Source organism: Pyrus communis, chromosome 9, assembly GCF_963583255.1.
Source record: "Pyrus communis chromosome 9, drPyrComm1.1, whole genome shotgun sequence".
NCBI lineage: Eukaryota > Viridiplantae > Streptophyta > Magnoliopsida > Rosales > Rosaceae > Pyrus > Pyrus communis.
Genome location: NC_084811.1, coordinates 8,179,209 through 8,195,074, shown reverse-complemented (window position 1 = coordinate 8,195,074; position 15,866 = coordinate 8,179,209). Strand labels below are relative to the sequence as shown.

The 15,866-nt window shown below is 37.2% G+C and overlaps 2 protein-coding genes across 2 annotated transcripts; both read right to left on the bottom strand.

Moving 5' to 3' along the window:
* Nucleotides 1–4,150: 4,150 nt before the first annotated feature.
* LOC137745695 (probable protein S-acyltransferase 16) lies at nt 4,151–9,017 on the bottom strand. Its single transcript, XM_068485693.1, has 7 exons — nt 8,662–9,017; nt 5,978–6,070; nt 5,797–5,898; nt 5,369–5,446; nt 5,190–5,288; nt 4,984–5,079; nt 4,151–4,670 (listed from the first exon to the last, which is right to left on the bottom strand). Exons 1-7 carry the CDS (start codon nt 8,932–8,934, stop codon nt 4,575–4,577), a joined length of 837 nt encoding a protein of 278 aa, XP_068341794.1. The 5' UTR covers nt 8,935–9,017; the 3' UTR covers nt 4,151–4,574.
* Nucleotides 9,018–10,058: 1,041 nt separating this feature from the next.
* On the bottom strand, nt 10,059–12,768 carry LOC137745944 (laccase-17-like). Its single transcript, XM_068485977.1, has 6 exons — nt 12,658–12,768; nt 12,298–12,449; nt 11,953–12,197; nt 11,625–11,753; nt 10,570–11,538; nt 10,059–10,189 (listed from the first exon to the last, which is right to left on the bottom strand). The coding sequence occupies exons 1-6, from the start codon at nt 12,766–12,768 to the stop codon at nt 10,059–10,061; spliced, it is 1,737 nt and encodes a 578-aa protein (XP_068342078.1).
* Nucleotides 12,769–15,866: the final 3,098 nt, after the last annotated feature.

Sequence of the window (15,866 nt, the reverse complement as noted above, 5' to 3'; positions counted from 1 at the left end):
TTTTATTGTTTTTTGCCTACATATGATTTTATCATCTCTAAATCAATAAATAAATAAATAACAAAATAAAAATCCTCTCTGCCTCCCTACTCCCATGTTCTCTCTCACAATCTCACTCTCTTCCTTCCTCTTTTAATTTAAAAAACAAAAGTACAAAATTTCACACACTTTATGTGTGGGCATGTAGTAGTTAGTATAATTAAAATTGTAATTTGTCATTAAAAAAGTAATTAAATTTTAGTATTGTGCCTTAATGGAATACATGTGACATGAATAGAAATAAAAAAAGGTAAGTCAATAAATGAGAAGATTGCTAGCATTTTCTAAAGACCTTTGCATATACCTAACACAAAACCGGGCATGATGTCAATGTTAATTACACTAATTGCTACATATAGTGTAACGACTCATCCCCAAATATTATGAATTTTATAATTTCAAAATGTCAAATTATGAAAATGCCCTTCGAGGCAAATGCATTGACTTTTGTTGTTCACCTTGTTGTGTCACGTAATATTCGTTTTATTGGCGTATTCTTGTAGTACTTAGCGTTACGGAAGTGTGGGCGCAAGCGGAATGTAATTTGGAGTTACAACGAAAGAGTTATTAATGAATGAAGTTAAGGGCAAAATGGTCATTTGACCATAAATTTGGAAGGCTCCAGATTTTGTTGGAGCATCAATTTGGTGCCACATGTGTGGCTGTGATGGAAAGAAGAGGAAAGAAAGGAGGGGGGTTGCTGCCCAATCGGGAAGGAGGTGTTGGATGTTGACCAATCAGAATATAGAGCAAGGATGGGAAATGAGAGATGAGAGATGAGAGAAGAAGGGGAACCCGGTCCCTTCCCTTTGACCCGATTCGTACGCACACCCCGACGCCTTTCACGACGTTTCTCTGGCGAAATTCGTCGAACCACCACTCAAAACTAACTCCGCGACCTTCCTTCTTCACGTTTCACCCCAAAATCAAAAGAATTGGGCCCTAATTCATGAAGGCGGCGACTCGCCGTTTCTACAATCATCACTGTCGACCATCACCATGGTTTGACTTCCCTGGAGGCTAAGAACAAATGCCAAACAAGTTTGGGGGCGGTGGAGCATCTGAGGAGACGAATCGATAACTACCCATTTCTAGGGTTCCGACGGTTAGTGGTGGTTTTCAGGCCACTTCCCAGCTGAATTAGACTTCGACCCAGGTATGAAAGTTGTTCCTCTCATTGAGATCTTCATTCCTATAAAATTTGCGAATTTTTGGAGTTGTTGAATTTTCCAATGAGTCAGGGCTGTCGGCTGCCATGTGTGGCAGCATGTGGCCTTTTGGGCGGCCGCCTCATGGCGGCTCGTGCTGCGGTGCATAGGGGAAACCCCAAGGTCCCTCCTTAGATTTTTCGACGTGAAAAATCTGAATTCGCTGTCTGTTGTCCTAAATTCTATCATTTAGGTTTTACTAAATGGTTCCTAATTGTGGTTAGGTGCATCAATAGAAAGTGACTCCATCCTCGCTAGCTTCAGCGGTTCCCCGGGTAACAAAATATCTATAAGTGGACCCTTTCTAAACTTGCATGTTTTTATAAAATATTAGGCTTGCTTGCATTGCATATTACATGAATGGAGCATGATTTATAATATGTTTTATAGATTTTCATACTTATGATTTAATTAAATTGCTTTTATGGGATATTTATGATTTATCGAATTTATGTTTTATAAAAGGATATGAATTATTGGGTTCTCGTATATGAAATTCTATGGCTTTTGAATATGATTTTATTTTATGGATTTATGAATGTACGATATCATGGATTTATGAAATGAGGCTTTAAGCTTGTGAGCTCCAGATTTGATATGAGTTTTTGAGGTATGTTTTCAGTACTTATCTAGCGGGTTATCATACAACACATCCACACAACACGGGTATGTAGATGTCTATGGCCATATGACACAATTGGGGATATCTATGTATATATTTATTCTTCGGTGTAACTCGGAGTCATACAACTTCACCTTCGGGTGATGGGGTCTACCATGTTTCTTCACTCGCGTAACTAGTGTCACACAGCTTCACCTTCAGGTGATGGACATGTACTGCCTTCGAGTGAATAAGGAGTGAGATATTTATGACATACCCCCAACTTCACTTGGAAAACCAGTGTCGGACAGCTTCACTAGCCATGGCTAGTGTCGGTGTGTGATGTATATATTTTCTTCTCCAACATAACTTGGAGTCGTACAGCTTCACCTTCGAGTGATGGGGCCTACCATGTTTCTTCATTGGTGTAACCCAGTGTCATACAACTTCACCTTTGGGTGATGGATAGGTACTGCCTTCGGGTGATTATGATACCCCTAGAGAGTACAATATGGATGAGATTTACAGATTTGCCTTCACTACCATCTCCGAGCATTGTTTTATGCATACATGTTTTACAAATGATTTCATGGCATGCTAGAGTTTTCAGAAAATTTACCATACATAGTACTATATGGATTTTCAAAACAAGGGGTTAGTATGTTAAAAAAGAAAATGATTTTCTTATTAGTAATTATTATTATAAGTTAGGGTCCACTCACGTTTTTTGTTTTACGCCCCCTCAGGAGTTAGATTAGAGGCACACAATCCCAATGTCATGGTACATTCACATAGGTATATTCGAGTCTTCTCAGTGTATGACCATTCCCTTTGTTCATACATTTTTATTATAATTCTTTCATATTATTCTTAATTAGTTGTAAGCTCTGAACATGTTCCTGCATCATCATTTTCGTTCTAATTATATATTTTCTTTATAGGCACGTTTAAAATGGCTTCGTTACCCTCGGGTATGGGCCAGCACATGCCCATCCTAGTATTAGGGGAATATCGGGATCGAAGCATGTCATATAAACCGTCAATTTTATTTTTTTTCAACAATTAAATTGTTTATTTTTCATCTCAACTTATTCATTTTCTATATTATTCAATGATATATACCATAAGAAAAATTACACAAAAACTTCGTTTATGATTTTTTTTTCCTTATTGAAGCTTTTATTTGCAAGAGCTTTTTCTATAGAGACAAAAACACAGAATACATTCATATAACTCCACTAGTTTCGAATCATTTCAAGGAGATACAAAAACCCTAACTCCAACAAACCTAGCACAAAACAAGCAAACCCAAATTTTAAAATTCCAGTTGCACTCCCAATAGACTTGTTACTTAACCAAGCCAAAACTATAATTGACACCATCTATAAAAACTTCAAACTAAGTTTACATCCGTAAAATTATTTTCTGCAAGATTAGTCTCAAAATGCTAGCATTTCTGGAAGATTAATTTCAAAATTTTCCACTCTTTTGCATATCAATTTCAAAAATCCAACAATTCTGCAAGATCATTTTCAAAATTTTAAGTACTTCTACAAAATCAGTTTCCAAATTCTAGCATTTCTACAAAATCAGTTTAAAAATTTCAGGAATTTTGCTAGAAGTTTCAAAATTCTAGCATTTTTACAAGATCAATTTCAAAATTTATATACCCAAATCATGAAAACCTCAAAAATGAAATAATTTCAAAAAAAAAAAAATTATATATATATATAAAAATAAAATCATATGTTCCAGTTGTTCTCATAAAAGAAATAAAAAACACTAGCAAATCTAGAAACCAGAGAAGAGAGAAAAGTACGAATAAGAAATAGGAGAGAGAGGTAGGAAGAAGGAAAGAGAATGTGAGAGAGGTAGGAAAAACGAGAAGAGAGAGGTAATTACCAAAGAAGAAAGAGGAGAGAGATCCATCTTTTTAACATATAGAGTAATTCTAGAAAAATTAAAATTGTAAACTAAATTATGTGTCATTAATAGAAAATGAACACGTTTATTAACGTTTAAATAATAATTCACTCATCAACTTCCATGTCATTTGATTTACAAAATTTAAAAAAACAGCCATGACATCACCTACCGCATGAATAAGATTTGTCCCTTTATACAATAAATAAAAAAAACGTTCTCTCCAGACAAGAAATCAATCTAATCCCTTCAAGTTGATCACAATTTTTTCTTTTCGTTCCTTTAACATACCTTGCATATAGCGGATTATCCATCATCATCCGTTCTAGACACCAAACGAGGCCATAAATGCAACTCTGAAATTGAAAAATCCTAGCAGTTTCAGTTAATAACCACAATTTCTCTTATTTCTTTAACGTTACAAAGGATTACAACTCTTTCAAGTTACACAAACACCCCGGTGTCTCCTCTACAAAAGGTGCCCTTGGCTGGTAAAAGCTGGGATGCTGATTCCCCCTCTCTGTACAAAACCCTATCAACTGAGACCATGCTGTATAACTGTAAAACTATGGTTCAAAGTAACTACCTGACAACAAGCGAAAAAAACGAACCCACACATCCTCAGCCTAGTTTTTCTCAGAGACCGATTAGTTTTGGCTATTGACAAGGACCTACAATCAATTGTTTCCCCTAAAATCGCCTCGTAGAAACAACCATGAAATCCAACCACACAGTTAAGTCTTCTTCTCACCAATGCAAACCAAGATGATGAACAGGGGAAAAATTCATTCCAACGCTGATGCTCAGGAAGGGTAATCATAAGCTGTACGAAAGTGAAGTCCGGATCCTATGTGTCCCGATGTGGGGAGTGCCCAACAGCAGATATTTGGACCCAGTACCTACAGCAGTCAAATATGACTTGAATGTAATCGATTTGTATAACAAAGTAAAAAAAATCCAAATTCTACCATAGGACTGAAAAAGTAGATTCAGATTGCACTGTTGGTACTTCAATTTGGATTGGTCACACTTCTGGCCTAGTAGATAATGATTCTAGTCTCTAGCTTTTAGGTTCAACAGAGTAGAGAAGCTATATAGGCTAAATATGATCCAAGTTGTCACTACAGAAACTAAAACTTTAAACCACAAAAACAATATTAATGAAGAGTCTGCATAGGTTTAACCACGAAATAAAAGTAAGCGGGAAAATACCGTTGTTAAATTTTCATAGGCACCGAGATCATATGGATGGGAATAGATTTGCCCTCCTTTCTCTGCAAGCCACATGGCTCTCACTCCTTCATAGTACTGCCAGAAAGAAAGAAAACGAAGTGCTATGAAATAGCGGTCCAGATATCTAAATCAGGTTTGCCACTAAAAAGAGAACAATGATATACAATTTGTTAATTCCTAATAACCTCAATTGTGGTCTTGTTTTGCAAAATGAGGTAGATATGCCAACCTAAAAGAACACTCAGTGCCACACATAAGGGAACTAGCAACAGCCCAGAAATGACCTGAAAATTGAAAAGAGAAAAATGATTAGTAAGCTGTCTCGTATCCAAGGCTCAAACATAAACCCAGCATGTAACCTTACATATGCAGTTCGAAAAGAGTCGCCAGTTTCCTGGTCATCTTTTTCGGGATCATAAGTTAGGCTACCCAAGAGCAAAACCTGAAAGTTTTAACCGTAGATCCAATGTTAAACATGATGAAATAAACAATGTGAGGGTAAACCCACCCCCTCCCCCTTAAAGTAGATAATATCGTTTATTCAAAAAAAAAAAAAAACATGATGAAATAAACAAAAGAAAGGAAAGAAAATAATATCTTAAACATTCACTATCTTTTCACTACAACAAGATTCAACTTCTATGGCTGCAAAACTAATGTATGATAGAAAAGAAAGAGGCATATTTTATATGCTAGAAAGGAAAGAAATTTCCCATCAGTCAATGCAAGCAATTACAGCAGTCAGGAAAAAAATGCCAATGTCCAGTTGGATTTAATAACATGATAACTTACCAGGGAATAGAGGCATGCTATTGCAGCATAAACAACAAAGATGAAGAAGACCTTATAGTTTGCATGGCCGACGCAATTATTAATCCATATGCAATGATGATCCTTTACAACCAAGAGGCAGCACATTAACACATTATCGAGGACATACAAGGCATCAAAGGATAACAAAGATAAAGCATACCATTCGCAATACACATCGTTTACATACACGACAATGATGTGCACGAGCTGGCTTATAGTGAGAACACTTTTGGCAATATCTTAAATCCCCTCCCTGCAAAACCATTCACCAAAAGTCATCTAAGATGCAAAGACTCCCACTTTCTATAATCTGTACTGCTGCAAGTAAAAACTACATGTATCTAAGAACTTTTACAATCTACGTTTACTTTTCTTTTCTAAATAACAAAATTAATAATAACTTTTGATAACCAACTGAGATGGAACCTTTATCCAACAAAATAGAAAGTAGGCAACAAAATTCCCAGGATCTTTCAACAAGATACAGAACGTAACCTTAAAATCTTAAGGAGTGAAATGCAAGGACAGTAAATTCTTATTAAAACATAATGCAATAACACTACTTTTTTTTAGAAAATTAGGAAAACCACCGTAACAACCAAGTTCTATAAGAAAACACTTCAAGAGCTCAATTGTAGGGGAGAAAAAACCGAACTATCACTTGTCATGTTCTAATTGGCTCTTAGTTGTGGTGCCCTTCTTTCATTGCAAAGCAAGAAGGATGTTTTTCTAAAATATTAGGTTTCAGGTGGTGTTCTCTAAACTGTAATCTTATCAAGAGCTTTTATGTGAAATTCCCTTTTGCAAAAGAAAGATATTATACCCAGAGGCCTATCCCCACCTAAACCCACCCCATCCCATGTCACCTTCGCTAATGCCTAAGGGCCTCGTTAGGTAAGTAGGATTGGATTGGAATCTATAACTGTCCAATTTCAAGGCAAATTGAAGGTAGAAGTGAATATTTTTCATTTGGAGGGGATTAGAAAAGGATAAGATGTGAAGAAAACTCATCCCTTCTAATCCTACCATTTTGGAGAGGATTGGAATGGATAAGTTGCCTTTATGAGTAATCCATCTACTATCCTCTAATTGGTCATCATTTTTTTCAATTATCCACTCGACATGCCTCAAGCTTAGGGAGTTGTCCATTCCAATTCCAATCCAATCCTACATACCAAACGAGCCCAAAGATTATTCATCATAAGAGTACAATCAGGCACAAGTACATGTGGCAGCACAAGTGCTCTAGCTTGAAAACGGCATACTATCTAGAACAAAATAACATTGAAGTTTGGATGTTTTGTTCAGCCAATTGAGAAATCACACCAAACCTCTTGATGTCCGCTAATGCTATTGTGGCCAAAGGAAATTGGAATTTTATGCAACAAACTGTGAGAGGTTAAAATTAAAAAATGAATATTGGAGGATAAAATGGGTTAGGGTTTCTAAATATAGATTTTCCATTTGATGCATGCACTCCATACAAAGATCACACCCCTTGAGTATAAGTGCTCGAGCATACTAGCAAACATGTGAACAAAGGAAAGTTGGCATTTCATGCAAAAACTAATTCATTAGGTGATGCAGCTAAGTCTGAATAACAAAATCAGGGAGGTCTAAATTTAGAGAGACGGTTAGTTTAATATAAATATGCCATTGATTTCGGTGCAGTACACAAAGATCATAGTCTCGAGTATCAACATTGGGGCATGCCGACAAACACGAGTTGGCCCCATTTAATTTATGTGAGGACATTGTTTATTTGTCAGGGCTACTGAACATTAAGATCCAACAGGAATGACAGAGGAAATTCAAGGGCAAGCAAACCCTATTGGATTGGTTTTGGTTCAGGCTTAATAGTTGAAGATTGATATAGGAGACTAAAGATCAGGATATGCAATTGTAATCTTGTTTCTGAACTTTCTTTTTTGGAAATAAAAACTGACGTAAGACTATGCCATTCAAAGACAGTAGAAACAACAAGTATCGGAAGTTGGAACCACATGTCCATGTTGGCTTAGCAATTAAAGCACTGCATTCACTGATTCATGGAAGGCAATATAATTAATGGCACTTCTTTATATTCGCAATGAACATTAGAAACCACGACATGGATGCACTGCAATCTACAGTATACCAATTTCCAAACTTTCAATATCCAAAACTCACGCAGTCCACCCTCGAGAACAAAGGGTGACACAAAGCGTGGAGCATACATGCCAAAGCTATCTACTTGCTCATAATCTACAAGTTCCTTGGCATATCGGGCAGCTTCATTACAAGTTTAAAAGTTCAAACTTTTTTACTGTTTCAGAAACAACGGTTCATCCACTGTATATCAAAAATATATCTTTCCTTTTAAATCCATCTTAATTGTTTTGATTCTATTGCGAAACCAAAAATACGTAACCAATGGTTACAAATTTTACTAAACCAGGATACAAAGTGACTCGAGGACGTTACACAAATTGCCTACTACAGTCTACAAATATGTTATTTTGCTGATTTCCCGACGACTCGAAATCAGCTCACATAAATTAAGCACCACTGCAGAACCTAAATTCTTATATTATTATCTCCTCCGTAGTTTCTACAATGTCTAACAAGTTAATCCAAACTAAAGCACACTGCTTTCGATTTCTGGCCAAAGATAAAAATACCCCTGATTTCCCAATCCATATTATTAACATAATTAATCAAATTCAAATAACAAATTCGAAATATATGCAGAAAATTGGCATCACCAAAATCACAAAATTCCAATTTTACAGAAATGAACAAGAGAAATTGGTTCCGCACAAACACGACGCAGTTTTGAGATTGGAAAAGGTACGAATTCGATACCTTGCGCTTGATCTCGTGGATAGGGTTACCCGAATCTTCGACGTCGGGCATGTACATGGATGGAACCCGACCCGGATCCCTGAAGACGGAGACGAAGTAATTGAATACGCACATGACGGCCACGCCGGTGAAAACAACGGCGTTTATCAAACCTGGCGACGACATGAGACCGAACCAGCGGTCTATGAAAATGAAGACTGTGGAGAAGTAAATGTATGCGATTGCCAAAACGACGACGGTCACGGGTAGAGAGAAGCCGAGGCTTCGCGTCATTGTTTCTGGAACGTTCTCCGGGGGTGGCGGACGGGGTGGCGGAGGCACCGGCGTCAAAACGACGGCGTCTCCCGGGGCGAAGGGGTGTGTCGTTTCAGCTGGCAGGATGCGAGGATTTGGATGTTGGTGACTCGGCGACCGGGTTTTGCAAATCTGAAGATAGTGCCGGTCGTTTCTGATTTTACGGTATTACCCTTCATATTGTACCTTTCTTACAAATGAGACCTTGTTTAATACGGAATTGAATCATAGGATCAATTGTTTTTCTTTTTTAGGTAAATAAATATTTTGTTAAACAAACAAACAAACACCAAGGGACCACACGGACGAGCCATTACCAAACCCAAAGGGGGATGGTTAAGCAACAAACTGAAAATTACAACACTAACAATGTTACTTATACAGAAATTTACTGATTTATTCTTGTTAAAACACATGCATTTATTTAAGAGTACAATACCATGTCCATAAAAATATCAATTATATCTTCACCTATAATAAAATATGTGAATTAGTAATAACAAGCAGCAGTACGACCATTTGACCCAAAAAATCTCACAATAATTGATCAGTCTCGCATAATACTCATGTATTTGCACCAAAATATTAGTACCCAATGAACAAAATAAAAAAATTGCATGAATCAAATAAATGTAGATGAGTGCTTCCACTAGTCACCCGCATGCACGTGAATAATTTTAGACCGTAAATACATGTGAATCTCATACTATAAGGCTCATATGTATCAACAATCAGAAGTCAATTAATCTAAGTTCCTACCATTATTCAATAGATATCGAACCAATATTTCAATATTTAACTAATGTGTTGGAGATGCATGAATGAAGTAGAAACTTGAGCTGAAACCAGTACATAATTGAGACAGATTGCTTAAAAAAGAAATATTGACATTCTATTACATTTGAATATTACAACTTTTGAAAGGCATTACAAATCAAAACCCAACCCAAATCTTTCACAGGGAAGGAAAAAGGAAACTACTACGTGCTAAAGCATAACCTCAAAGCCTGAAAACCCTTTTCCACTACGATCCCTTTTCTGGGGAGCAACTGGACAAAAAGAATGAAATGAAAACACAAGAAATCTATGAGCAAAACGTGAAATTAACACTTGGGAAGATCGGACGGTGGAGGAGGCAGCTTTTGGTTGCGTCTCTTTCCATCCAAGACCACCCAAGCCATCTTCAACCCCCAGCTGGTGTGCACTTCTAGGTGGCAATGCATGAACCAAACACCTATTTGCATCACCATATACAAAAAAAGAGACAAATCAGATTGCATAACCCTAATTCCATGCCAAATTTCTTCCCAAGTTAAAGATATTTGATATTTGTTGGAACAAATTATCAATCATAGGAGGATTAATCAGATTGCATAACCTTAATGTGACGGCTAATCATTTTGCTACGTTAGCACATTATTTAAACCTTTATGAACTCAAGTGACCAACCTAATAACCTTGTCAACAAAAAAAAAAAAAAAAAAACAAAAATCATAAGATAAGTAGGTTATGATGATACTGTGTCAATTTTATAGTGATGATAATTTATTCTATTTGCTCGGGATTTATAGTCTAACAGCATAACATGTTAGTTAATTGATAAAAAATGATTACCCGGATTATCGGCGAGGAACCGAATGGCAACCCAGCCACCAGCGGGGACACCGATGGTGTTCCTCTCTGCAGGATCAACCAGGTTGTATTTTTTAGGGTCATTTTTTGGATCAAAGTTTCCAGAGCCCAATCCCAGCACAAAGAAATTAAACCCATGTAGGTGAAGCGGGTGGCTCTCAGCCCCAATAATGCTAGTGTCCTGCAAAACCAACTCCACACTAGTGTTGAAAGGCAGCACCACCACCTTCGTCCCACTGCTCACGGCAATGTTGTTGGGTGGACTCCCTGTGTAGTTGAATTTGACTGCTGGGTTTGCTGGGAAATCTGTGGTGTACACACCCTTTGGTTGGTTGAAGAAATGAGCTTGCAGAAGAGCTGTATTGGGTTGGACAAATGTCACATTGTTAATGGCTGCTGCTAACCTAGTATTATTTGGGCCTTGGCATGTTTGTTTTTTTGAGCATGGGAGTATTCCCAACCCAACAGTGAAGAAGAAGCGCTTTTCCACAGTTTTTGGGACATTTGCTGCTGGGAATTTGGGACTAGCCAAGCTGAGAATTTTCTTGTTGTATTTCATGGAAAATAATGTGTCATTGAGCTTTGGAAGCACTGGTGTGAAAAGCTGCTTTTTATTGTTCTTGCTGTTGCTTGAGGAAGAAGAAATTTCATATTCCAGTAATCCTGTGGTTGTGGAGTTGTCGAAAGCAGCTGGGCCGGACACATATGGGCGAGCTGCCATGACAAATTTTGCATTTGGGGACTTAGGTTTTGTCAGCAGAAGCACATTTGTGGTCTGTCCTGGTGTGATCAGAACAGTTTGGGTTTTGAATGGCTTCACATAAACTGCATCTGCTTCGACTACAGTTAGGGTATGGTTGGCAATGCTGAAAAAAAGCTCGTTGTTGAGTGCAGCATTGATCAACCGCAGCAGATACGTCCTCCCCGGCTTCACCTTGAGCTTGTATGTATCTGCTTCAAATATATGGTACATTGTATACTGTATAATCCACAAGATTAATGCTCTATTTATGCATAAGGAATTGTTGATTACTTACCTTTGGTTGAGCAGTTGTACAGCGGGCCTGGAAGACCATTGATGGTATAGGCATCAGAGACATTTGGTCCCAAACCTATTTGTAAGGCTTGGTTGATTACTTTTTCTGTGTCTGCTTTCCACCATTCACCTGCATTTCAATACAAATTTCTTGGTTCGGAAATATTTTGTGTAGGACATTGAAGAGTACGTAGTGTGCATTGATACTGTGGAAAATGTATTGATAACATGTCGATACCTTTCATTGGCAACAATGTTATCGACACATTTTCGCTGGCGTAATGACAATTTATAATTAATTGATAAATTATATAATGTTCATTAATTACCAAAAATGATGGGAACTTCTTGGAAGGGTTGGGGGAAAGGGTAAGGCACATGTCTTTTAGGGAGGATGACTATAGGTCCATAGACAGTTGCCCTAAGCCAGGAGATGTGGGCATGCCAAAACAATGTGCCTCTTTGGCCTGTAATAGTGAAGTTGTAGACATAACTTTGCCCTGTCTGAATTGGGCACTGTGTGATATATGCAGGTCCATCTGCCCATCCACTCCTTAATTGCCTGATCCCATGCCTGCAAATTTCTCCAAATTTAAAGCATTATTATTTGAATTTTGAAAAATATTATGTGAAACTACCAAAGGTAACAAGTTCACAAGACAAGAATTTCGTACCAATGGAGTGTGACATTGTGCTGAACTTTATTCACCACCTTGATCACAAGCCTGTCACCTTCCCTTGCGATGATCCGAGGCCCCGGAAACTGCCCGTTGACAGTCACAATGCTCTTGGTTTGACAAAGCCTTGTGACACTTTGTGACTTGATCTGTGCAATGTAATAAACAGAGAAATGATTAAGTAATGGGTATTATTAAATATTATATAAATAGAACCGGTTTCAAACTTTTTAACAAACAATAAAACTAAGACACTAAACTTGAAATAAATGTATATAACCCACGGTTTAGTGGCACTTTATTGTTTGTTCATAAGTATCCATACGGTTCAATTGGAAAATGAAATGCAATACATACATTAAAGTTGTAATGCCTGGTAACCCTAGCATGCTTTGCAAGTGCAGGCTCAGAAAACACACATATAAATGCACAAACTGCAAAGAAGATTGCCATTGAACTTGAACCCATCTCTCTGATCTCAATGATCACTCAATCTGCTGAAATTTTCAATTGCTGATGACTTTGAGTTGTAAGGATGCAAGAAAGATTAGGATAATGAGGCATTTTATAAGGACTTTTTTTAATCAATTAGGTAATAAAAAAAAAATCAGTGAGATTTCATTGCAGATACCTTCAGCAACAAATTACATGTTTAAAATCAGACCAGACTACGAGTAGAGCTGCTGGTCAAGTTTTACTTTAGAGTGCTGGTCAAGCCAGATAATTATGTTTATTAATTAATTAATTGTCTCCCTAACGGTCTCAATTGGTGTTACTGAAATGCCCCTTGCAGTTTACATTATAGTATTCGTTTATCAGCACTTTACATGGGTATTTAAGTCAAGTTAAAATTTGACTGTCGTTTTTGGTAGAATATAAAATAATGGATGGATTTGAGAAAATGGGGCGCAAATGGCATATTTGCTTGGTAGATTTCAACCTCCTACCGTTGATGCTTACCGATCAAGGCAAGAGTAGAGAAGGAAGGTGTTAACCAAAACCATCTTGTTGGCTGTCGTTTGTTATATACTTATCATAATGTACAATCCTAACAGCTTTGATGTTAATGGACTTTGTTATGCTCTTTACCCTTTCAAGTTTCAATGGCTCATTTTAGAAAATCCACATCTGATTGGCCACCAAGCCGACATTTCAAATTAATAGTCAGAAGGAGATTGAAGATGAGTTTGTTATGAGTATTTACCCGTTGCACCCGAAGTCTCGAGTTGAGTTTATCCCTTCCCAATTATCGCTTGTATAAGAAAAATAATGAAAGTTTACAACTCATTCATATGGTTATTATGATTGAACGAGTGTGGTTAGCAACTTGGCATAAACGGGTGATGGGATGAGTTTGACCAACACCTGATGGGATGACTGTGATTCGTGTGCGCTCGATGTTTGTAAGAAATTTCAAGCAAGATGAGGGTAATTTTTCCCTTTCTATTAGGGTTGGAATTCAAGCTGGTTGGATGATCAATTCAATCCTAACTTCTAATTTATCCTTTAGATTTAAATTTAGGGTTTGGTATCATTAATTTTGGAAAAGAATATAAATCCAGCCCAACCCAAGGTGCAAGAGTAGAGCCAAGAAGTTATACATTAGTGGACTATAATTTTTGGTTTTTTTATTTCATCTATCATGCGAGTGAGGTGGGATAATTTTCACCAGATGGATAACCTTCATAAGACTTAGGATAAGAAAAATCAATTACTTAAGTTTTGTAAGGGGCACTGTAGCCCACTATAACCTAAGGACTTACATGTAATGGGTTCAAATGCCATGTGGCATTTTCATTCAACCACTACAATGCCTCGAGGCACAGCCAGTACAAGAGAAGTCAAGCAATAAAGCTTGCCTAACAGGGGCAAGACAAGAATGAAATCAAACATAACCAGAATCAATAGAATGCCCATAGTTGACAGGACCATCAACAATGAAGTTTGCCTCTCCAAATGTGGCTAAATCGGGTGTTAAAAAAAGGTAAATTGTGGTTTGATCCCCGAAACTATCACCTCAGTTCAAATTGACCTTCTAAACTATTTTTTTTTTGGTAAATTAACCCTTTGAACTATTTAAAACTATTCAATTAACCCCTTGATGTTAGATTGCGGAATCAATTCCATCAATTTCAAGGGAAAATTAGTCATTGCATCATTAATTATTATTTGTCAGCTATAACCACTAATAAAATTTTGAACATGGGCATAAAATAATTCAAAATTATATATAGCATAATGAGAAAACATAAAAAACCAAGCGTTTACATAACGGACCATGTCACATTGTCATTACACATTATTTTGTTTTCACATGTTATGATTACATTGTTGGTTATAGTTGACAAGTAAGAATTGATGAAGGAAAGACTAATTTTCCTTTGAATTTGACGAAATAGTTGATGAAATCTACTAACAAGGGGTCAATTGGTTTATTTCAAATAGTTCAGGGGGTCAATTTCAACTGGAGCAATTATTCAAAGGGTTAAATGACAATTTACCCGCTAAAAAATTGGGAAGCTAAGAGGTGAATGTCTCAAAGAATAGTCTTGAGGAAGCCAAGAGATGATGAAGAAAGTTGAGATTCCACCATAAAACAATTGGTAATATATGGAGTAGCCCAACTACTTATAAGTACAGACATATGCCCTTCTTTACCCCAATAGGTGATGTTTGAATTCAAACGATATGACACATCTTAGTGGCTTCTAAATCATGGGCAAAGCTACATGGGGACAAGGAAGGGCTGACACGCCCCGATCCCGATATCTCTCAATGACTCGGATGGGCATGTGCTAGCCGACACCTTCGTTACCCTCGGGTGTTGGCCAACACGTGCCCATCCGGGTAATTGAGGGATATTGGGATCGGGTCGTGTCAAGAGCGGCCGCCCCTTTGGTTGTCGAAAATTGCCATTGAGAGTAAGGATTTCACCCCTATGGTCCTCTGAATTGCTGCTAAAATCTGATGTCCTACTTTGTTGTTTATGTGTTTTATGCTTAGGTAATTCTTTTGTGTTTTATTTTTTCTAAAATAGCCAGGTCAAAATGGGGTCGTTTGAGTTCTGGGATAAAAAAAACATAGAACGACATCGTTACGGAGGGCTACGGTAAGGTTGTCATTATTCAATAGTATGTTAAGTTGTTTGATAATATGGAGGAATTGGGTGTGAAGAGAAGTTTCAAATCCTATGACGCTCTATTTAAGGCCATATGCGCCATAGTTGGTATATAACGGCCAAGAGGTATTTTAATGCAATGTTGAGTGAGGGAATAGAGCCCAGTAGGCATACTCATAAATTATACGAGTCACTAGGTAATGCCTGCAAGGAGCTATTGTAGAAAGAATCGAGGGGAAGATACCTTGTATCTCTTCCATAAATGATGTTTGAGTCAAGAGGCAATGATAAAAAGCTAGATAATTTCACCATTCTCATTGCTCTGAAGGCATGTGCGAGGTTAAGGCACTCACATATGAAAAAATAATACATGGGTTTGTGAAGAAACATGACAATGTTGCTTTGAATATGTTTGTGGGTTATGCATTGATTGAATTGTATTCCAAAT

What these genes read in the sequence shown, in the direction of transcription:
- LOC137745695 (XM_068485693.1), bottom strand. Translation starts at nt 8,934, where the DNA reads ATGACGCGAAGCCTCGGCTTCTCTCTACCCGTGACCGTCGTCGTTTTG. An exon ending in TCCACGAGATCAAGCGCAAG is followed by an intron (nt 6,071 to 8,661) that starts GTATCGAATTCG and finishes ATGGTTTTGCAG; the next exon opens with GGAGGGGATTTAAGATATTG. An exon ending in AAAACAAGACCACAATTGAG is followed by an intron (nt 5,080 to 5,189) that starts GTTATTAGGAAT and finishes TCTTTCTGGCAG; the next exon opens with TACTATGAAGGAGTGAGAGC.
- LOC137745944 (XM_068485977.1), bottom strand. Translation starts at nt 12,768, where the DNA reads ATGGGTTCAAGTTCAATGGCAATCTTCTTTGCAGTTTGTGCATTTATA. An exon ending in AGAAGTTCCCATCATTTTTG is followed by an intron (nt 11,754 to 11,952) that starts GTAATTAATGAA and finishes ATTGAAATGCAG; the next exon opens with GTGAATGGTGGAAAGCAGAC. An exon ending in GTACAACTGCTCAACCAAAG is followed by an intron (nt 11,539 to 11,624) that starts GTAAGTAATCAA and finishes TATTTGAAGCAG; the next exon opens with ATACATACAAGCTCAAGGTG.